Source organism: Chlamydotis macqueenii, chromosome 12, assembly GCF_036417535.1.
Source record: "Chlamydotis macqueenii isolate bChlMac1 chromosome 12, bChlMac1.mat, whole genome shotgun sequence".
Lineage (NCBI taxonomy): Eukaryota > Metazoa > Chordata > Aves > Otidiformes > Otididae > Chlamydotis > Chlamydotis macqueenii.
Genome location: NC_141567.1, coordinates 11,909,888 through 11,933,955, shown reverse-complemented (window position 1 = coordinate 11,933,955; position 24,068 = coordinate 11,909,888). Strand labels below are relative to the sequence as shown.

The 24,068-nt window shown below is 41.1% G+C and overlaps 1 protein-coding gene and 1 long non-coding RNA gene across 5 annotated transcripts; one reads left to right on the top strand and one right to left on the bottom strand.

Annotated features, from left to right (window-relative positions):
• Positions 1-353: 353 nt before the first annotated feature.
• DUT (deoxyuridine triphosphatase) lies at positions 354-9,874 on the top strand. Of its 3 annotated transcripts, none has more exons than XM_086757206.1 (7): positions 354-487; positions 1,015-1,174; positions 2,545-2,636; positions 3,799-3,843; positions 7,373-7,447; positions 9,031-9,101; positions 9,519-9,874. In XM_086757206.1, exons 2-7 carry the CDS (start codon positions 1,017-1,019, stop codon positions 9,573-9,575), a joined length of 498 nt encoding a protein of 165 aa, XP_086613332.1. In that variant the 5' UTR covers positions 354-487; positions 1,015-1,016; the 3' UTR covers positions 9,576-9,874. The 3 variants fall into 3 exon arrangements, with proteins under 3 accessions (XP_086613332.1, XP_086613333.1, XP_086613331.1); XM_086757207.1 differs by having other exon boundaries at positions 385-487; positions 981-1,174; XM_086757205.1 differs by lacking the exon at positions 354-487 and adding an exon at positions 494-631.
• Positions 2,760-22,920, bottom strand: LOC147599242 (uncharacterized). 2 transcript variants are annotated; one of them, XR_015259884.1, is made up of 5 exons: positions 22,720-22,920; positions 9,893-10,041; positions 5,829-5,913; positions 3,777-3,939; positions 2,760-3,546 (listed from the first exon to the last, which is right to left on the bottom strand). It is a non-coding gene; the product is annotated as an uncharacterized LOC147599242 (long non-coding RNA). The 2 variants fall into 2 exon arrangements; XR_015259883.1 differs by lacking the exon at positions 22,720-22,920 and having other exon boundaries at positions 9,893-10,237.
• Between the last annotated feature and the right edge of the window lie 1,148 nt (positions 22,921-24,068).

Genomic DNA, 24,068 nt, shown 5'->3' with positions numbered 1-24,068 from the left:
CCTCGCAGGAAAGCATTCTGCTCTGAGGCAGAGGAACAAGACAGGCGGAGCACTGAAGGTTTTCATATACACAGCGTCGACAAGGAGGGGAGGCAGTGTTTTTCCTTTCATGAGGCAAACGCTGCTGTCATTGCCTTACGATTTCTGAAGGAGGATGCAGTTTACCCGCGGGAGGCCGCTACTCTACAGGTACCACCGGCCATGCCTGCCGTGCGACGGGGAAACGGGGCGGGGTGTGGCCCGGCGGCACCCTGAGGGAGCCGCAACGCCCCACGGCCCCACCGCCCCCCGCCTCCGGCCCCCGGCGCGGCACGGTGACGGTGCAGTGGCTCCGCCCACCGTCGGCCGTGCAGCCGCAATCGCGTCCCCCAGCAACGCTGAGCGCCCCGCGGGGTCCGGCCGGCGGTGCAGCCACTGCCGCGTGGCCACTGCGGAAGCCCGCAGCGCTAGGCCGCTGGCGGAGGGGCTGCGCCGCACCCCGTGGCAGGTAGACCCCGGGTAGGGGGAGAACGGGGCGCCGCCGCCCTCCCCCTGCGCCCCACGAGCCCGTTACCACCGGACAGCGGCGGGCGGCTTGGCGCCGTTATGCTGGCCTGGCGCTTCAGGCAGCTCCTGCACGCCCGCGGGCGGAGTAAGGGGACGGCTGGAGAAGGGGGTTGGGGGGAGCACACGCTGCCCACCCGCACTGCGGCTCTGATGTGCTGGCGGGCCGCCCAGCCGCGACCAGGAGGGGCTACGGGGCGCCACCACCGGCGAGTCCCGCCCGAGGCCCTGGGGCGGTAACCAGCGCCGCGGGAGACCCTCCCTGAGGGCCCGGGGAGCCGGGCGCTGAGGAGGAGCCAGGCGAGGCCATTCTCACCGGCGAGGGGTGGCGAGGGCGCGGCGCGCAGAGAGCGGCCGGGAATGGAGCGATTTCCCCCTCTGTTTCCGCCTTCAGTGGGCCGTGCCGGTTTCCGCGGGCTTTTCTCTCTCTCGCTCAGCGCGGCTCTCTCTCGCCCTCCCCGCCCCGCGCAGCCATGCCCTCCGAGGCCGTCCTGCAGCCGTCCCCCAGCAAGAGGCAGAAGGGCTCGGTGCCCGGGGAGCCCAGCGCACGGCTCCGCTTCACTAAGCTGTCCGAGAACGCCTCCGCCCCCTCCAAGGGCTCTGCCCGGGCTGCGGGCTACGACCTATACAGGTGAGGGTACCGCGCCCAGGGGAGGGGCCCCCGCCACGCCCCGTAGCCTCCCCAGGAGAGGCGCTGCCGCCCGGCTGGGCCAGCCCTGGGCTCAGGCACCCGAGAGGGCCGTGGCGGGGCGGGCGCGCTCGCTGAGCAGAACCGCCCGGAGATCGCCGGCCCTGCAGAAGAGGAGGCCAGGGCCGGCCTGTTCGCTAGCTGCCTTGCTGCTCCATCCCTCTCCAATTTATTTCCACAGACCTGCGGGGTCCCGTCGTGCTGCAGCACCGATTTCATCGGGTAGCGACGCAGCCGTTGGCCAAAAGTCAGGCTTGGCACATCAGCCTGTGGTGCCAGCGTTGACTAGGTGCCTTCCTATTGAAAGGCAAAAAAAAGGGCCGTGCACGTGGGCCCTCCCTGCCAGTACTTAGGTTTTCCTGGTTTCTTCTTGGCTGTTGGGTGCTGCCTGCCAAGTGAAGCTGTGGCAGTTTGATAATGTTCCTGGCTGGAAACTGTGTGGGTTGCTGTACAGACTTAGGTTTTGGGTTGCTTGAACTGATAATAACCATTGTTTGAAGGTTTTCACAATGTTCAGGAATATCTGCAGCGAGGCTTGGGGTTGTTTGCGTAGTGTTTCTGTGATCAAGTACCAGTTATATCTTAACTCCACTGTGACCTCCTCTGCCTTCCCTTCTTTGTACTTGTACCCCTGGAAAAAGTCCATTCCATAAAAAAAAACCTTTCAATGCTTCCCAGTGTTTAAAATCAGTTTTTTGTCAAGGCCAAGTTATACTTGCCTTAAACAAGAAGAATGGCCTCACTATGGTATTGTCACCACTGCCTTTCATTAGGCCTGCAGTTAGGTAGCTTCAGAAAGTTCTTAAAATCTCTCTAGTTTGCAGTTCCCAACAGAATCATGCGAAATGTGAACTTCTGACAGGCTCAGAAAAAAAAACCCACATTGTTATCTGAAATTTAACTTAATAGATTATTATTTTTGATTACAATTAGTTCCTCTGCTGTAGAAAGCTTAATTAGAACAGTATATTAAATTTTCTCCTTTTGCACAAAAATTGCACAACCCTATTCACCTGATGGTTAAAGTTAAACTTGTTTTTTTTTTTTCTATCATACCAGTTTAAAAAATATATTTAAAACTAGCAATCTTAAGACTATGCTGTTCAAATGACACTACTGAAATCTCAAATTAGAACCAAAATAGGAACGTCTTGTGTTTAAGGATCTGCATTAGATTTTGGAAATCTGTAAATATTTATTGTATAAGATTCCTAGCAAGAATAATTCTGGGTAATTTTGTATCTTAAGTTACAGAGAAGAAAATTTTCAAAATACTCTATATAAAGTAATGTGTGTTTCTTTCTTTAATGTAGTGCCTATGACTGTGTGATACCACCCATGGAAAAGGCTGTAGTGAAAACAGACATTCAAATTGCGCTTCCTTCTGGATGCTATGGCCGAGTAGGTAAGTAAACAGGCTATAAAAAGACTACGGAGTCATGGTAGAAGAGGTTTGACGCCATCTTCACATTTTCATTCTGCCTAAAGCTTTCAGAATTAGTCTGCACAAAAGAAAAAAAAAAAGGCATCACGTGGCTGTGTGATTTATTAAGCCTTGTAATAGATATTTCTTGTCAAATACACTTGAGGTTTGCTGTACGTCAAGTGAGAAAAAGATGATTAGCAAAAATTTTCATAATCTGCATACAGCTTTATAGGCTATGCAATAGTTCATTATTTCTCTGCAGTTTCGGAATTCGAACCACAAAGACCAACAGGGAATGGACATACAGAAAATACACCCCTGGATGTTTAAAAATTAAGCCTGAAGTAGGAGTACTAGTTGTCACAAATCCCAGCTCAGGATTTGCAACATTAGCATAGTAGAATTTCAGTACTTTTTGTAACAGAATACTTGAGAGAACCTGTACAAGATACTTTGTTTTGCGCGTTCCTTTTCTGAATTATCTATAAATTCTTAAAGTAAAAAAAGTAATAGCCACTCTGGTGGAAGAGCACGATCAGTTTGCTATGTCCTTTCATCTAAAAGGAGAATGCATGTGCATTTCTCTTATCCCAGACAGAGAAAATTTTGAAGACAGTAGCATTTTAGCATCCTCCCATCAAAGGAGGCTAAAGTAAGTAGAAACAAACAAATAAAAACCCCCAACCCTAGACATCATTTATTTGTGTAATATTTCGTAGTAAATTGCTTGCCAAATATTGTTTTCCATCATAACTTGAATGGATTGACCTATATTAGTCTTTTGAGATTATTTCAAACCAGTGGGAGCTGCCAAAAATAACTCAAGATTAGATAGTAGTTGTCTGCTCCAGCCAGCTTCCTTGGAGAAATCTTCTCTGCAGTTGGTGGTCTAAACAAAGATATGCTTGTATCACTTAAAGACTGCAATTTTATTGTAGCCTGTGGCAGCTGTTATTGTGTTTAATATTAACATTAACACTTACAGTAGTTCCTGTAAAATCATGTTTATTTTAGAAAGACTGTGGAAACAGTTCTTGCTGCCGCACGACTGTGCAAACGCACTATGTAACCTATAAATACTGTGTAAGAGTTTTAAAATAAATAAGTTATTATACTTACAAAAAAAATTCTTGTTTTCTAGCACCGCGTTCTGGTTTAGCTGCAAAGCACTTCATAGATGTTGGTGGTAAGATTTTTGTTCTTTTTACAATCTTGATGGCAGAAGTACCTTAATTTCACATTCTTATGTGTGTAAATAAATAATCCTAGCTTCGTTGGTAGTCTGGCAAAAGGAGATAACTGGGTAATACCTCAGAGAGCCAATGCATCACAATTATTTTAAAACTTGCTGAATTATAAAGATATTACTGTTTGGGTTTTTTTTGTAATCATAACAGTATTGTACTTTTGTAGGCAATGCCTAGCATAAAAGTTTTTTTGTTTAGGTTTTAAAATGTCTTTTTACATTCTGCTTTCTCCATTTTGACTAAACATCCATATGTGATTCTTCTCAGTCTAGTGTAAGATCTGAATGAATTAAATCAACAACATACAGGTGTTCTTTTATGAAGAGAATATAAACTAAAGATATTCAAAAGGAATGATAGAAAGCATTGGAATACACCCTTACTGTGAGTAGAATTGATTATTAGGATGAAAAGAGCTTTAGTTTACTGTTACTGATGAAAATGTAACAAATTATGTAAAGCAACTTAAATTTAAACTTGTAACTATGGACATTACTTGACTTAAAAATTGAAAGTCTTTTGAAACAGAAGTAAAACAAAAATCCTGTTTTATACAAGTTTCTACTTTTTTTTTTTGTTCAGTACTAGCAACAGATTTATTTTGAACAGGGTGGGTTTTTAAAATATTTTTAGCTTTTCTTTAATCTTTATTAGAAATTCAGATATCTCTTAAAAAACAAGTATTGTAGGCATATCTCTAATCAGAACCCTTCATGAAAGCCTCCCTGTCCTTTTGCCATATCCCTATAACTGCAGCATGATGTAAGTGATGTTGAAAGTTCAATTCCAGTTTTGTAGTGGGGCTGATCAGAGCACTGGCAGATTCTCTAAGAATTGTATTATAACATGGCATCTACATTGCACAAAAGTTCTCACCGCTAAGATTATTGTAGAGTTATTCTGAGCACAGCTGTAACTACAGTGATTGAACTAGCACTGTGTATTACATTGTTCTAATTGGTATCTTCAAAAGTGCCGGGTGGTGGCCGATAGAGCACATTATAATTTGAGTCATAATGGAAGCTGACAAGAAAAGTGCTGAAAAGTTGAGGCCTTTTCTTCTTCATTAGGTTCTGGGTTTTTTGGGGTATTTTTCATTGGGTTTGGTTCCCCCCCCCTGCCCTCAGTGTTAAATAAAAGAGAGACTACTTATAACAGTGCTCCTCAGCCTTTACTTGCTTATAGGCTTGGCTCTAGAGGTGAGGAAGGGTGACTGTAGGTCTCCTTCTCTTTCTGATGCCAAGTCAGTCACTCAGCACAGCATTAGACTAATCATTTTGGCCACAAGAGGTATTTGTAAATGTTATTTTCTTAATACATAACTTAAACTCTTAACTGCAAGTTCTGTTTATAGCAGGTATGATTTTAAGGAATAAGCCTGCTCTTCCTCTCTGCATCCTCTGGAAAGCTTTCATCCTCAGAAGTGTGCAGAAGTACAATCCTTGCCTGCTAGAAAATACATCCAATACAATCTGTAGAACCATTACAAGGTGTTTACTTTATAGCTAAGCTTAGAAAATTAAAGTGTTTTAGTGAGAAGGGGTTCCCCCTCCTTTTGTGAATTATACAAATTCCTTAAGTTTTCAGTGTTGCTGACTTCAATTCAGCCACAGAAATTTTCATCAGTCTTTTTCATCTTTAGTTATCAGATAGTTTTCAAATCCTAGAGAGCCTGTCTCTAGCAATAGTCAAATAGGTGGTCAAAAGAATTTGGTATCTGGTCATAGAGGTATCTGTTTAGATGACAGCCTTTTCAACAAATACTTGTAAAATAAGTTTTAGCATCTATACATAAAGCTGAGGTTGTGCTAATACCTTTGTTTAAAGGTCAGGGTAGCCATGTGAGTATAAATCCATTGTAACACTCCATTTCAGGAGGAAGAAAAAAAAAGTTTGGGGTTTAAAAAGGGGTAGAAGTACTAACCTGCCATGAGACTCCAGTTACTCCAATACAAGTTTTAGATACTCTTCTTTTTTTTTTTTCCTCTCCCAGAAAATAGCACCAGCATCTGGTAGATCAAAAAGCTTCATTAGCAGTTAAGTGCTAACCAATACATAAAGTACATTTTTTCTCATTATGTAGAAATAAACTTGCTTTCTGTCAGAGACATGAAGGCAGAAGAGTTAATTTAGAATGACTAAGTAGCCCAGTTGTTCTGTTCTATAAATTTTCTTCAGATAATTCCAGCAAAAATGTGACATGCAAGAGTTTCTTGCATGTATAAATGTAACCATACTATTTTAATTGGTACATTTTATACATATGAAAGCATAATCTCAATTTAAATAGAATTAGTAATCTGTATTGATCAGTTTTGAGTATTGTGTGATATCAGAGCAGAATACTGTATTATAACAGAAATAAAACTAGCCCTTGTTATGTTAAATTAGCAAATTCTGCTATCAATCTCTAATGCATAGCAATATCTATCCCAGCATATGGTCTGGAAAAATGTTGTCTTAGCTGTTCAGAAACACTTGAGAATGAATAAATTCTTAATTTGACAAACCAAAGAGCTAATGGGTCTTTTTATATGCATTTATGAGCATACGTGCATAATTTTATGTGCCAAATAAGAATTCTGGCTTTCAGCTCTACAGCTGATTGACTCATGTGAACAAATACACCAAATTAATGGGCAACTGCCTGCAGAACTTCAGTGATGCTGTAATGGCAGCACAAATAATTTTAAGCTTATTGAATCTTTCTTTGTAATGTATGTATGTAGCATGGATTCAGTGTCCACTATTGTATGTGAAAGCAAATTATTGTTTATGAAAGCAAATTATTTGTGTAGCACTCTTTAGATAACACTTTTTGTCACCCCTGGTTTAGGAATTACTTAAGGGGTCTAGATAATCTGATATTTTAAAAAGGAGGAAGGAATAGTACTTTTCTAGAAGTAAGAAGGAAAAATTTTAATGTTATTGTTTTCTAGTTGAAATATGTAGTTAATACAGTTATATAACTGCAAGCTTATGTTACAGTATTTACACTTAGATGTAGCTGAACAAGAATCAATTTCTTAAAGCTTTAGTTCTGTTACCCTGCTGGAGATATGGGATTTTTGATCTGTGCAAATCCATAGCTCTCAAATGAAACGTTAGAGTAAGAACAGATTTCTGCTTGGCACTCAAAGAGCTGAAGTTAGCAGAACAAATGGAGCCCGAGTTTGGTCCAGCTGTCTTGATTTCAGATAGAGTATTACAACTAAAATTAGTAGTACAGCAGTAAAACACTTCTTTGTATGTGATGGTGTTTTTCAGTTCTTCTTTCAAGATTGATTGGCATTTGTAGATATTTCAGTATTTTCATATTTATTGTTTAATTGTGCATGAATAGTATAAAGGATGTCCATATGAGATACTGCAATCATCTACTAATCTAAATGATAATCTAATCTACTTACCTAATATACTGACAAAATTTATTAATTTGGTATCCCTCTTAATTCTTTCTTCTGACAGCTGGTGTGATTGATGAGGATTACAGGGGAAATGTCAGTGTGGTACTCTTCAACTTTGGCAAGGAGAGTTTTGAAGGTAAGCGTTAAGCTTGGCAGAGCCCGTTTTCAGCCATCTGACTGGAAATGAAAAACTAATTTTTCTTTAAAAGTCTATGAAGAGTTAGAATTAGCTGTGAACATTTTTCTTCTTAAAAGAAACAAAAAGATGGAAACTTAGCAATGTCCTGTCAAGGAAACATGAAAAAATTCCACTCCTAGCAAATTAGGCAGCATGCAAAAAAAAAAAAAAAACAACACCAAAACAAACCTCCACCAAAAAACCCCAGAACACACCACCAGCACAAAACCATAACAAACAAAACCCCATTACTTAGTTAAACTTTAGATTCATGAGCTATACCGAAGCACAACTTTGTATTCAGTTTCTTTTTTGCTCCACAAAAAAAAAAAAAAGATTTAGCTGAGCAGTATTTGAGATAAAAACTTCTTCAGGATCCTGGGAAACATGATTAATAAAGATAACTATATTCCCTTAATCATATTGTCTCTCTGCAGTTTTAAGCCTCAAAGCAAAGCCTCAGAGCCTGGTTACAATATTGCCAGTGTTTTTTGCAGCCTTGCCTGCCAACTTCACAGCACAAACTTCTCATGGAAGTTCTGTGAACCAGATTGGGTACTAATCAGAAAATTTGTTTTTCTTTTATCAGCTCAGGTTCCTTCCCCGCCCCCCCCCCCCCCCGAGAAATAAGTTCCTGGGTCTAGGTCACTAAAGGAGCCACATTATACATCTAGCTGTCTCTCCATCTCTGCAGTATTTATGCATAATGACATTTAAGATGCCACAGTGTGGCAGCAGGATTGAGGGGAGATGCCTTGAGCTGGCACTGCTGCTGAAACTTCACCTTAAAAGGACTAAGCTCAAGTTTATCTTAGCCTGTATTTTTTCTGGGACTATTAACATCTGCTTAACTAAGTTTCAAATAAATCCTGGGCTGCATCAAGAGGACCGTGGCCAGCAGGTTGAGGGAGGTGATTCTCCCCCTCTACTCTGCCCTGGTGAGACCCCACCTGGAGTACTGTGTCCAGTTCTGGAGCCCCCAACATAAGAAGGAGATGGACCAGTTGGAGAAGGTCCAGAGAAGGGCCACGAAGATGATAAGAGGGCTGGAGCACCTTTCCTGTGAGGACAGGCTGAGAGAGTTGGGGCTGTTCATCCTGGAGAAGAGGAGGCTCTGGGGAGACCCGATAGCGGTCTTCCAGTACCTCAAGGGGACTACAGGAAAGATGGGGAGAGGCTGTTCAGTAGGGCCTGTTGCAATAGGACGGAGTAATGGTTTTAAGATAAAGGGAGGTAGATTTAGATTGGATATTAGGAAAAAATTTTTTACAATGCGAGTTGTAGAACACTGGCACAGGTTGCCCAGAGAGGTGGTGGATGCCCTGTTCCTGGAAACATTCAAGGCCAGGTTGGATGAGGCTCTGAGCAACCTGCTCTAGTTGGAGATGTCCCTGCTCCTTGCAGGGGGGTTGGACTAGATGACCTTTGAAGGTCCCTTCCCAGTCTAACCATTCTATGATTCTATATATCTATACTTTAGTACATTCTGATACTCTTGAAAGGGGGTTGAAGGAACTAATAATGTTTTAACTTCATTGCAGTTAAAAAAGGGGATAGGATTGCCCAGCTCATCTGTGAACGCATTTGCTATCCTGAACTAGAAGAAGTTGACGTAAGTTGCCAAAAGAAAATATTTCTGCTATTTTCAATAATTAATAGTTTAAAATAGTTGTATATAAGCTGAAATTTACGGTACAGATACTTTGCTTTGAAACTACATTCAGTGTTAAAACTGCGTAGTAGCATTGCTACCTGAATAAAAATCTTGATGCTTTGCATGCATTTACGTGGATTTTTTGTAGTTTGCAGAGTTAACAGGTACTTGAGAAACACTTACTAGAAACAGTTGTCTCACAATGTGGGATTTGTTTGAACTTGTACAAAAGGTGTTCTAAAATGCCTCAGTTTTTTTTTTTAGATTTCTCAATTATAGCTATTGTAAATGTACCTTCCTCTGTGATAGACTATCTGTTGTACAGAAACAAAAGGCAAGACACTGATCCAACTTACCATAATTGATGTCTTTCAGGCTCTAGATGATACAGAACGTGGCGAAGGTGGCTTTGGTTCTACTGGAAATAACTGAAAGTGTTTTGTATATGCTTTCTGTATTTTTTGTTAGCTATTTCTAAATTTTTATTTGTATTAGAAGTGGAATTTTGGAGTACATTCAAAAAGGTTTAAAAGTTTTATTCAGACTTCTCTGTATCTGTTCTATCTATTTTTACAGACAGTGAATTAATCTGCATTATGGAGAAATGTGCACGACTGACTTGATTATCAGTTGATGGATTATTTTTTCCTTTTTAGATGTTTGGTCCTCAGTAAAAAGAACTCATTGTTTATGTGCTGCTTATACTCTAATAAACTTAAAAAATAACTTAATTATTTTATTTTACTTACCTAAACTTAAATGGCTGATTGTTCCTGTGCCAGTCTGTGTTAATCTTCTGAAAGCTGTCTTCCATGTAGCTCAGTGTTTCATGCTAAGAGCCTGTTTCATACAGAATGGGTGATAGTACAGGCATCAGTATGACTTCCTACTCTGACCCCTACATCAGAATAAGGCAAAGATATGTAATATTGCATCTTCTACAACTTCTCAAAATACTTGTGTTTCTGTTCAAAGGTAAAGTTATGTCTTTGATCCTTAGTTGATCCTCAAACAACCAATTTTTCAGCTCTATTAAAAGGGCAGGCGATACAGCATTAGAGCTAAATAACACAGCTCATCTGGAAATAAATTCTATATAGTGAATAAATGCTAGGAAATATGCTGTTGAAATATTTGTTGACAAATTCATTATAAATTACTGTATGGAAGAAAGATTCTGAATTATTGAAGCAGTGCACAAATTGTTTTTTTTCAGTTCTATTTTGACCAGTTAACATGGAACAGTTTTGGAATCTGTTCTGAACCTGATTGGCTTTTTAAGTGTGGAAGTCTCTTAAGTGACTCAAAATCTTTCAAGGGAAAGAACATGCACATAAGAGAAGGGACAAAAAGGAAAGACTCCTGAGTTTTTTGCCAGTTCACAGAAAAGTATTAGAAAAGGCTGTTAGCTGCAGAAAAAAAAATGTTTGAGAGCCTATCTTTTTAGTTTTTCTTAGCTGAAAGGTCACAGGCGTGAAATACTATGCTTCAAGCAGTGTTTCAGCAGTGGAAAGGTAGCCCCTTTAGTAGACTAAGATGTTCACACCGTTCTGCTCCTTGGTCGTCTCAGATCGTAATAATCCTGTTGATATTAGTTTCACATCCTTGCCTGAGACTAACCATCTAACCCTTTCCAGTGAAGTAGGCCCCAACTATTGCACATTGTATACATTTTATGCCCCCTTTCCCCAAGGAGCTGGAAAATAAAGTGTAATATAGAATCATAGAATGGTTAGGGTTGGAAGGGACCTTCAAAGGTCATCTAGTCCAACCCCCAATATGTCAGCATTCAGATTCCTTCAACCATAGGATAGTCATTACATCGATTGGGCAGTGCTGAAACAGTAAGTACATTCGTCTCTGACTAAGGCAGAAGTCTTTCCCTCCATGCACGTTACATGCTTATCAGTAGTTTGTTTTCTGTTTTTCCCCCTACACACTTATCACAACACTGTACACAGCAGTATACCCAGACAAGCAGGCCTACCATGCAAAAGCCTATTGTAAGCAAGAAGCACATCATACCAATGAAGCTTTAGATGAATTGGAAAAGCTGATCTTGACACTAAGTTTCTTCCATTCTATAAACTGCCAAAAAGGAACTTCAATTACCAAAGGCTATTTAAAGATCTTAAAATGACTATGATCCTTTTGTATAAAACTGTATCCTCTTGCCAGACTGTAAGTTGAGAGCAAGTTGGCCTACTCCCCTTTTTTCCCCTCCCCAAAGTGAAAAAAAACTCAGCAGGAAATACACTGATGCAAGTCCTTTTTTTTAAAAAAAAAAAAAAAAAAAAGATACTACAAGATGATTTTGCTTGGAATAGCAACCTACAAGGAAAAAGTTTTAAGTTTTGTTGATACTTACTATTTGTTGTACCTATTGGAAACTGATCTAATTTCCATTTCTGAAAATAATACTCCAGATTCTGAGATAAGAAGGAATAGTATTTGCTAGACGCATGAAGAAGAAACATAGATTTACAGCTCCATGCCTGCTGTAAGTTGTCAAAATACAGATCACTATCTAAGTGTCATTACCTTGGAAAAGTCTTACCTGAAGCAACAGAAATGTTTTCAAGATCTCAAGCTCACCTCTACACTGAACTGCTCCCTCTGCATCAAACCATCGCACTAGGGTAACATTCTGGTAATTTCTTTTATAGTGTTTGTGTTTTGCCTCAATATGAGTAGCAAATCTATAGAAGTCAAGTACTTCTAACCAAGCACCAAGAGTTACATACCAATGTACTGAAGATCTTGAGTTGATACTTGCTACTGCAGACCAGGGCCTGGATTCAAACCTGTAGAAAAGTTTTGTGTTGGAGTAGAGAGTCCTTACAACAGTATTTGCTACTTCCTGGTTCAAACTGTGCTGCCTATATCTCTTCTCCCCTTCCCTTTTTTTTTTTTTTAAAAGTCCCACTATTTCATTAATATGAAAAGCAATACTCTTCAAATTGTTTTCATGTTCCCTTTTTCCATGAATATTACATCTGCTACAAAAGTATTTTATCTTGGTATTTAGCAAACACACACAGAAGGCACAGAGCAGTATCTGCTGCAGAAACTGGTTTTTAACTTCCCCTACAACTCACTCTCTCCCTATAAGCAAGGGGAAAAAGATAGACTGGCGCTTCTTCAGCAAGCTTTAAATTTCCCTCTTTATAATAATACATTTTAAGCTTTAATTAGCACATCTGATCTTCTTTTCAACAAAAATCAGAATATTTAAAAAATTGTACATTAGCAAAAAGAAGAGGACCGGGAAACACATTGACCTTGTTAATTACTTTGTCTGAGTTCTATCCTCCTGCCTAAATTAACTAGTTGTAAATTAGTTCTGTAATTCAATGAAAACCTGGATAAGTGTGTAATTGACTGAACAACATGCTTGAGCAAGTAACCTCATGAGAAGCTAGATGCTATCATGCACAGGTCTTCTATCTAGACAGCTTCATGCCTCCAGAACCTGCCACTGAGGTGTGATTCCCAGGGCTCACTGTAAGTATGAAACTGAAGAGATGTAAAGCTCCAAAGCAAGTCCAAAGTCTAATGCTATTTGTAAAGAAAGAAAAAAAAAAAAAAAGAAATGAAAATTACATTAAATAAAAATTATGTTGGGCTGCTGTCCATCACTGAACATGTTCAGACAAAGCTATTTGAGAAAGCAGCTGTCTACTACTGTTGGAGAAGGGACACATTATCACCAAGAGGAGTTACCTGAAGCTTGAGGAATGATCTTGTGGAATGTCCTCTGTGTAAATGGAATGTGGAGCTTTTATAATGGAAAAATAATTTGTTGGGAATTCTCAGCCATTTTCTGCTGTAGATTTCTCCTACAGGGAAATGGAAAGAACATTACTAACAATCTGCTTCCTTCCTTTTGAAATTTGACTTGTTACAAATAGATATAAAGAAGATCTGTCCTTCAGCCCCAGGTGAATTTGGAGAATGCCAACTTTTGAATTCAGATGCTTGGCTCCAGATTTCCCCCCGATGATTTGGGTTCTATTTTCTGATTTGGACTGAAATACATACAACAACTTTTATTTCCTTACCAAGGCAGAAGCTGATAAGAGTCTTGAAGGAACAGGTGATCACTATACAATTCCTACCATTTGATCTCTCCACTTACGACAAAAATCATAGAATTATAGAATGGTTTGGGTTCGAAAAGACCTTAAACATCATCTAGTTTCAACTTCCCTGCCCTGCACAGGGACACCTTCCACCAGACCAGGTTGCTCAAAGCCCCATCCAACCTGGCTTTGAACACTTCCAGGGATGGGGCATCCACGACTTCTCTGGCAACCTGTACCAGTGCCTCTCCACCCTCACGGTAAAACATTTCTTCCTTATACCTAATCTAAACCTACCATCTTCCAGTTTAAAGCTATTACCCCTTGTGCCATCACTACCTGCCTTTGTCAAAAGTCCCTCTCCAGGTTTTTTGTAGGCCCCCTTGAGGTACTGGAAGACCGCTATCAGGTCTTCCCAGAGCCTTCTCTTCTCCAGGCTGACCAGCTCCAACTCTCAGCCTGTCCTCACAGGAGAGGTGCTCCAGCCCTTTGATCAACTTCGTGGCCTCCTCTGGACTTGCTCCAACAGGTCCATGTCCTTCCTACCTTGGGAGCTGCAAAGCTGGGTGCAGTACTCCAGGTGGGGTCTCACAAGAGCGGAAAGAAAAATTATAGTAATGATACCATTGATCTTTAGTCCTTTTCTTGGTTCCCCAAAGTATTAACCTGGTCTTTAGAGACTGTGAATTTAAGCGCGGCTTCCTCAGTTCTGGTACAGTTATACTGCTCTGAGGCACGTTAAGAATTTTTTTTATCTATTTAATGTTTTTTAGCAGATCAACCACTAGATGGCACTTTAAGTTTGCTTTCTTTTCCACTGTTTTCCAGAGGTATTTTTCAAAGATCTGTTCATCTATAATTAAGAGTTGATGACTCCCCTTGGGACTATGTTGGCGAAAAGCAAGATGCAGCAATATTTGAGTGAAAGCAGGCAAAAGTATAACCATTAAAGGGGGAACAATGACTACAATTTAAATAAGATTTGGGTGGTTGCAGTGTTTGCATAATCCCTCCTGGCATGCAAGAGCACTAGAGAAGCCTGTGGCTTTGCTCTCCTGCTGTGTTTCAACAAAAATGGAAAATTGTAATGAACAGCAACATTTTTCCTATCTTTCATATTCACTCTCTTCTTACTCCCCTTTCCTCCATTCCTTTAAGTGGAATGCAGTCTACTTAAGGACTACGTTGTAATGGAAGTAGCGTATCGCTTGGTAAACTCTGCGCTGGATTCTCCAAACCAAGATGCCTCTTGCTGCAAGTTCAGGACATAAATTATAACTTACTTCGTACGCGTTAACCCAGTAAAGGCAGGTGACATACAGTAACCTGGATCACGTGAATTTTTCTTAAGGTTCCCTAGTTTCTGTATTGGTTGCTACTTCTGTAATAGCACAGCCCAATGCTCTTGTGTTTGTCTTCCCTCCCTGCCCCCTCCCTTCTAATTTTTTTTTTTTTTAAATACCTATCATTGTATTTTGGCTTAAAGATGGTTAAATAAGTTTTGGTATTAAGTAAACTTCTATGACCCTGCCTATTTCCTGTCCTGTCAAACCTTTCCTTGTAAGAATAACAGTGTCCTTTTATTTGGTGGAGTGTAGCATGATGATTTTGGCAGGCCCAACACTCTTGACTTGCATAAATTTGTGACCTCAAGTGCAAGAAAAGTGAATGCTTGCTTCAGTGCCTCATGGTTTCTGCGTAAAAAGAAAAGTGTCCACATCACTAACCATTACAATTTCTGAAGGAAAATTATCAGCACACTTATTCCACCTGATTGCACATGACTGCACTTCCAAAGAAAAGAACCAGAAATAAAAATAAGTATTTTGCACCTAGTTATGCAAGGTACCAAAAGTCTGCAAATATAGGGCAGACTGTACTGCCTTGCTGGTTTCTAGAACTGGCACACATGGCACTTCCCTCACTAACAGCTACTTGGCAATCTCCACCTCAGGAAAGATGTGATTCTGCAAAGTGTAAATTTGGGTCTGCTGCTGGGCAAAGAATGTCACTGCATGGCTAAAGGTTGCAGGAGCGGGTCTGAAGTGAATTAATGTAATTATTTTCCTGAACTTCCCCTACATTAACGGTGTGGTTATTTAGCTCTTTACCACTGAAGTGAAGCTTTTCCCCTACTGTGTTAGAACATTGCAAGAAAACTTTTTACCCTGCCAAGTCTGAAAACCTGACAGATTAATTTTATAATTCGAGAGCCCTCATCCAGAGAGTAACTACTGTATTTTAATATGTAAAATATGCTTAAACAAACACGTCAGCTGTATATGCATACTTACTTGTTTCCCCTTAGACTTTGATGTTTTTTTCATTATGTCACAAAAATGTAATATTAATCATTGGCTTTTTAGAAAACACTTGTGTAGCTCTGTATCAATTGATACTGCTTGTAGCCTTAACATTTAAAGCTGATATCCTTGAACTGAAGTTGTCTTTGACTACAGCAAAGGAATTTGTTTGGTTTTGTTTTGTAAAAGGAAAAAGAAAAACCAAACAGTCATGAATGTAGTATCTTTGGCCAGATTCTTTTAACATGAGCATTTTGTGGTTTATGGATTCCTAGTCCGAAAGGTTGTCTCCAAGTGTCCAAGACAAAATAACTATGTGTCCTAGTTGGAAGAAAACTTCCCCCTTCCTTTGCAGCTAGGCTGATTGTGCCATGTCTAGCATGCAAGGTAGCGCGAAGTATCCAGTGCTGCCTCGCTAGCACACCTCAATCTGCCCACCACCTTCCCGCTGGCACTCTGGTCACTGCCACATTGCAGGTACCCTTCCTTAGGGTGCAGGACAGCATCAAGGACCCCCACTTGTCAGGTTCTCAGAGCAGCAAACACAAAACGCCAGTCTCATTTACCTACACTTCCACGTAGAAGTTACTGCTATCAGCGAGCCAAACTGTCAGCATTACAGGTAATTCAAGCCATTTCAGTTCTGCAAGAATAATATTTTTGTGTCCATCCTATCCTATGACAGTGTATCATAGCAATACGTAGGCTGGCAGCAGTCAAAGAAAAGGAGGAGGTAGGTAAGAAAGTTAGATAAGAAAGTATGAAATTTCAATCCTGTTCTTACCTTTCTTCTCAGCTTGCATTAAGCCATAAGCAATGTGAGAAAACTGAAAAAAAAAAAAAGGAATTGTGACAATGCCAGGAAAAAATGGATCCAGCAACAGAGAACTCATTGCCCTCCCAGGACGTGAAGAGAAGATGACAGCTGAGTCAGAACAGAATGAGGGCTCTGACTTCATCATCTTGGAGAGGGTTTTTTTGTTTGGAGGTGGAGTGGGTTTTTTTTTTTTGGTTTTGGGGTTTGCTGTTGGGTTTTTTTTAATATTAATCATATCAATTACACTAATAAAAGTTCTCCAGGAAAAACTGGATAAACCTCACTGCCTGGAATACTGCTACCAAATGAAACACCTAACTGCTGCTCCAGGGAAGCAGCAAGGTACCGGCATTTTTGTCAAAACATCATTCCTCACCCAAATGCAGCACTCTACGTCTTGTTACCGGTTTCTAGCTAAGAGAGGCTTTAAGAGTGTTTTTAAAGAGGGCTTCACATTTCTGGAAGCACAACATATGTTATGTCCCACCCCAGGTCACCTGTAGAGAGCCTCCAGGCTGCTGTTCACAGCTTTCCCAAATGCCAGCGGAATGCCATCAAGACTAAGAGTCAGAACAGACAAGCTTTCACCCTCATACCTTGAGCAGGCTGGAAGTCTGCTGTGTGGGAGAAGTAGCCTCTGTTGGCATTTACTTTTTATTTGTATGACCTTTGAGATGCTCAGCATTTATGGGACAGCCTAGACTGAGCAAAAAAACACAGCTCAGACACTTCTGAGTAGTTTGGTTCCTACAACAGGATTCTGGATTTTTCAGTCCTATCTGCTCCTGGGTACCTACTTGCCAACAAGACCTGCCTATTTATTTTTACATCATTATTTTCTGCTAATAAAGTTGATTTTATAACTATGAGAACCTACATTAATAACAGTAACAACAAATTGGACTTCACCTCTGCACCCCTGTTCCTGAAGTCTGCTATTCAAATGTTCAGAGCATGTGCTGAAGGCATGGCTGTGTATATATTAAAGCATGCAAGTGATCACTGGTGCTGGGATTGCATAAAAGCTAAATGAAAAATTATTATTCATTTGCAATTATTCCAAGAAGTTTTGAGTAGCTGCCAAAATAAGAACAGCTGGATGAGGACAGGGATAGGGTCCATTTAAGCTGGCACTCAGGCTAAAGAAATTAATGCAAAGCCACAGCCATGGCTGTCTGGAAGACTCAACTTTATCCCAGCGTTGGGCTGGTGCACAACATGCACTGATAAAGCAGCACGCCAGCAACATCTGCCTAGCAAATGGGTTACTTCTCCAGTTTCCATTAGATTTGAGCTGCTGGAGAACACTGAGTGCCTCTAGAGCCACAGATCGGCAAAAACAATGCAACACTGAAATCAGGGCAGTATCAGGATTGTGAATCATGACACTACCTTGTTGGTACTAACCCAGGTTAGGAACAATACTGGAGTTTATTACAAATACTGTGACCCTGCAAATAGAGTAGGTGTGGAGAAAGATAAGGCTTCACTCCTTTCTTAGGACCCCTCTGGGTCTCTCTGGATAGCACCTTTTCCCCTCATGCCTTTGCTCAGTGATCTTTGCCTTCTGATTTGCCAGACTTTCATTTCCCAGGGGTGCCACCAGCTAGCAGGCAACAGTGGGACTGCTTAAGGAGATAGCTGAAAGATTCATGTGAAACCTGCTCACTTCTAATGAACAGTAGAGAAATAATTTAAGCTCTATTTAACTGGTGCAAGGGAAAAGTGCTTACCAATTAGGCATTAGAATCAAAATTAGATCTAAGAGCAAAATTCCTGGTTTAATACTCGAAAGCATATGCCAATAGCCCAGGAAAAACCTTTTTGTTACAACTCCATCACACGTCTATTAAGTTGCCTCTTCCACTGCTGCCTTATGATAAATAGTACATTACATAGCCTCACTGGCCCCGCATGATCCCAAAGTCTGCTGCATTCCTGCATTACACAGAGCACTGTGCAAATGCTAAACAAAAGAAAATTACATCCAACTGTTAACAAAGACATGTTGGGAATTCAGATTTCCCCTTTTTCCCCCATAGCTAAAGTGGCAGTCAGACAAAGGCTGCTTCTGAATCTTTGCTCATTGTGTGAGGCACAACTCAAACAATCACAAACTGGTACTAATCATGGCCTTCCATGGCTCTGTCACTAATATTTTAAAAATTATTCCGCATGCTAAACATAATTTTCAGTGGTTGAGAACTGTGAAACTGATATAGCCCTCATCAGAACGTTAAGGGTACTGGCATTGCTTTAAAGCTATCTTCATAGTCACCTTCAACAGTTTATATGCACATAGATCTTCAACAAAAGTCAGAGGATTGCATTTATCAGTAGCTATGTATTTTATTCCCTCTGAAAAAAAAATAATTGGATTCATGTTTGTTAATGCCCAATACCCAAGGTCAAAAAGGGCATTCATATATTTGGCCAGAAGAATCTACTTGCAGAGATCAAGATGTCAGGAGGTTATGAGCAACAGTAGGTGCCCAAGGGATTTGAATGAAAACATTTGGAAGTCTTAAATCAATAGCTGCCAGAAGTCCACTGTCCATAAAGGCAATTGTTTTTAGTAAACATCTGTTATCTGTTTTTAATTCACCTAAAAAAAATATGTTGGAATTAATTTTTATGGGTTTCTGGGACATCAGATCACTAATTGCCAAATAACTTTGGCACAATTAAAAGGAGTGAGAGTCAGACAGGACACTTCAAACACTAGTTAGGGCAAATTCTGAGTGTTTGCCAAGTGTAATGCAATTGTTTGAGGTTTGTGCGCTACTTACTACTGAAAGATGACAAAATCTGTCTAAGGAGTAATTACTGAAAGGCACAGCTGTGGGGTGGGACACACTATTAGCCTCATATGATCTGTATACAAGAAGTGATTAATATAGAATTACATCTGAGATACAGGACCGTCATAAGACTCGGGGTCCTTCTCTCAGCACTCCTTTTCTCCATCAAAATGAAACTTATAATGCTTCTGTAATTTCACAGACCCAAAGTTATTCCTAAGAGCCAGAACTAATCAGCTATGTCATAGTCTCCCCAGGGAAGCTGTGGAAACCCCTTTGGCTTGATGCAGACAAAGGAGGGAAAAAGCACACCACAGAGAACAATCCCGCATTGGCTGACGGGGTGAGTAGATGACCTAACGAGTCTTTTCCATCTATAATTTTATTCTGTGGCTTTGATGCTGAAGGCCCTGTTGACATCCATAGTACTGTTGCTTTCCTGGAAGCTTTATTAAAAGATCTGGTTTGGAGCTCAGAATAACTAACACCACTGAGCAAATAACTCCAGAATGGGGTGACAGGCAAAAGAATGCCAATGGGAACATGCCCCAGAATGCGACTTGGGTTTATTGTAGCCCTTCACACCAGGATTCCCTGAAACACTTGCATCACTATATAGTAACTGCAACGGATGTCAGCATGCTGCTTACTTCAAGGCAGAAGAAATACAGTGCATAACCACTTACGGTACTGTATACCCAAGATATTATTCAGATTTATAAGCTCTCATGCCTAGCCTGAAGACTTCAGTTCATTAGGAAATGCAGGAATTCACCTAGAAATCCTCAGTCAGCAACAAACATGTTAATATTTCTTCTCTATTCTTCACCTAGTCTGTTACTATCAGAAGCCTACTTCCTCTTTGCTACAGCATGTCCTTATGTTAAGATGGGTACAGGTTCACAAGAGCCACTTTGTCCCATTTGTTCTTCAGTTGAAAGACCAGACTTTCTACTTTACCCTGTTGCCACTGAAGTCACTTCTGGGGCAAACACAATTACAGTTATACCTCAAAGTACAACAGGAAGATTCACAATCTCTCTTCTCATCCAAAACTTGGGCAGAGTGACAAGGCTTGATTCTCCATGTGAGATACATCACCAGCCTCTAAGGCAGAACCAGTGTGTGAAGAGTTTGTGTTGGTCCATAGAGCGGAGCTACTCAGCTAGCAGTCAAGTTTCCAACAGTTTGCGAAGCCTAAAGATATTTTGCCAATACAGTAACTAAATCAAACATGGTAGAACGCAGCCTGCAGCAACCCAGATCTCAATCTAGAAATCTAGCCTGTGGAGCCATGGTGGTACCAGAGGAACATTCTGACTCAGCTGGCGCGGCTTCTCACATCTGAAAGAAACTTTGCCCATGGGAACTCACAGCAGGTCACAGCTCTGTTTCTCATGAAGTTGGCTACATCTGTTCCCTTTTATGCAAGAGAAACACTTCATTAGGGCCATACGTAACCTTCTGTTGGGCAATACTGGGCACTCCTGGTTTCATGAAATGATGAATCAGTAGGTCCCATTATTGCTTCATACCTCATACAGTAAAGTTTTGGGTGGGTTCCTGGACAAGAATCTTGGCTCAGAAGGACATGTTTGGTATGATAGCCTTGGACACAGCCATACAATAATTCAAACGCTTCTTGCAAAGTGTACATATTTGCTTACATCAATAAGCACAAAATTAAAGCCATCTCTTTTGCTGTTATATAAAATAAAAAACAACAACCACCATCATCTCTCTTGGAATTCAGGGGGAGCCACCTCTCCAAACACACACACAAACACACCCCACTATGTAGCTTAGGAAGGTATCCTAAATTTCAGACCTTTCCATCTGCTGCAGAGCAGCCCTGTGGAGAAACCTTCTCCAGAGCTGGAAGCTGACTGTAAGGGGTCCAGACAGGCCAGCATCCCTGTATTGAGTGAATCAAACTGCCCAGGTATCCCAGGCAAAGCAGAATCTGGCAGTAAGTTGCTATTTTTAAAAGTGATGTTGGTATCTTCTTGAATGTTTCTTATGACTTCAGTATATCATTCCCTGGCTCTACCACAATCTAGTTTTCTCTCCAATTTCCAGAGTGAATTTGAAGTCTGAATGCATTAGAGAGCATGAAGAATAAGGCTGTTATGTAAGTACTGAAGGTAGCTGCGATTTTCAGAAATCGAGTGGGAGACTGCTGAAAGCAGTAGCATTCAGATTGCAGTTTAACAACAAAACTATTTTTAGAGTGAATGAATACAAAGCAATATCTTAAGTCTTAGGTCCTCAGCTGTCATGCCTCTCCTTCCTTCAGTCTGGACAGACATGGGGATGTTGGGCTAAGATGCTGGTGGTTACCCTTCATCCAGCAGTAGACTAAATCCAGCACAGGTGTAAGTGGACAGCGGGACTAAGACTTGCTTCTGCCACAGTTCAGGATTATTTTCTTTCACTCTTTATCCCACAACAATGAAATAATATTTTCCAGTGACCCATACTGGGTCCTGTATAACTTCTAAGCATAGAGTTGAAGGTACAAACAGGACATTTGGTCAGCACAAATCCACTCTCAGACTTCCCATGTCTAAACATAAAGTAGGCATTAGTAGAACAGGTAATTGAATAACAGTGTCAGCTGAAAGCCTGTTTAACCAATCAGTCTCTCCCTACGGATAAGAGTTTTTTGTGGATAACTAGTTCTGTTTGTTCCCATTCCTACCCTTAAAATAATATTACTGCTATAGTTTGCCCTCCAGAAAGCACTGCAAACCATGGCTTCACAGCTTTTTCTTTCTGCTAAGCGGCTCGCACAGATGACACACCCTAGCAGTGCTGGGCCTGAGCTTGGGAACACCAGCCTGTTCCAAAAACCAGAATTCCCACATAACTGCATAATTCACTGCTATCGAGTTACTGGGCTAGCCACAAATTGACTAATGTAATACTCACTGAGGACCAGGAGGTTGTAGCATGAGTGTTTAATTTCCAGGGAAGGGTGATTTGTCCTTTAGTATCGCAAACACTTTAATTATCAACACACAAATAAGTACTAAATTCCCATCTGGCAGCCACGCGCAGCACAAACAGAAGAGGGAATCTGCAGCCTTTAACTTGCAGGGATGTACCTAGACACGAGGGCCCTCTGAAATCTGTCAGTGAAGTTTGTGCTACTGGTGCTTCCCTAGCTGAGGGGAACAGGCCCAGGACAGGAGAGCAGCTGGCACTCAGCACTGCTGCCCTTGCTGTGACTGAAGAACATCACTCTCAGGCTGGGTATCGCTCCCTCTCGCTTGCTGTTTTCAGCCCATAAGCCAAACGGCAGCAGTTATCAAGGGCAATTCCTTTCCCCCCACATGCCTCACTGATAAAACAAAGCTTTTCCTGAGAAATCATTTTGGTCTTAGAAAATCGGTTTAGTCTTTTTCTAAGCTAGAAGGGTCTTCTGAATTGCTTCTCGATCTTAGACTTCGCCTCACTCATTGCTTATCTCTCATAGTCTTTTAGCAACCAGACTGGTTCATAACTTGCAAAGAGAGACTTTGCTCCAGCTATAAAAACAGCTTAGACTAGAAGAAGACAGGATCTACTTACATCTTCCTCAGCAGCTCAAACTCCTGAGCACGCCAATCCTGTTTTCTTCACCAGGCCAGCTCAACAATACTGCAAGCCCTCAGAAAGCAGGGGGATGAGAACAGGCTCTAATCAGTGGCTGCAGATGTTTACACCAGCCAGTCTCCTCCTGCTAACTGCCTTTAATTGCCAGCGTCCTCCAGCACAGGAGAGCCACATAAACGTGTGCAGCTGCTAACAGCCACTTCTTGCTTATGCAATTTCCCAAGGTTATATAACTGCAATGCTAGCAATCTTTCTTAGTACTTGATTTGCACAGTAATCAGTGCAGAATTTAGTGCTAGCACTGTAATATCTCCAGCTAGCCATTGTATTCACTACCTTATTTTACCTTATTCATATGAAAATGGTTATCATACCTCCATCTAGGATGACTTTACTCAGTCTATAACTACAAGTCATCTTAGCGGCATCTGTAAAAAAATTAATTTATTTTGGAAGAGGTAATTTTTTAACACCGCTGGACTGCCACTCTGTTGGGCAAAGCGATTTTTATTGCTGGAGATGACCACATTCAGTTTCCCGAATCAGGCAGAGATGATAGGATCACAAGGGTTGCATGTACTTACTATGGACTTCAGAGAACATGTTTCTTCCTGTTTAACCCCTCACTCTCTCCCACTTTGCAATTACCTCTAAACTTCAGAGCTACCAGCAAGATTTGTTTCATATAGCTGCTCAAAATAAACCATTTAGTTATTTGAGCTCCAAGTGCTCACCCTTTCCCACCCATGCGTGTGCCATCTATAGGTGTTAACTGTGTTCTGTCTTAATATCCTGCAGATCAGGTGAGACTAAAAAGTCAAATCAGGTCCCAGAGCAGATCACAGACACAGAGCCTCTTCCTGCCAGCTCTGCAGAGGAGAAGCAGCAAGTGCCTTTTGTTTGGTGCTCATACTAGACTGTGCAGTACTGAGAGTTCATAGATCAGTTTATATTTCTATCCTCCCTGGAAAGAAATTTGGCTTTATACCACATGCTGCTTCTGACCTGAAGGGACCAGGTACTACTGAAAAGTATGGAGGCGTTCACGTGCTAGGCTGCCTACTTTTGGGCACCATTTCATTCCCTAGAGCAATGATTCTCATGCCATTTAATGTCAGGAAGCAATCTGTGAAATGATGGTAAAAAGCAGAAAGAAACTGTGCATTCAAAGGAGCAAAAGGGCAAATAAAAATAATGAACTGATTTTCAGAGTCCAACCTGATATCTATTTGGCTCCAAGTAAAAACCTCTGTGGTATCACAGCACAAGGTGGTTGAAGGTTCTTTGTAAAGAGAAAATTACAGCACTTTAGGTTAGAAAAAGTA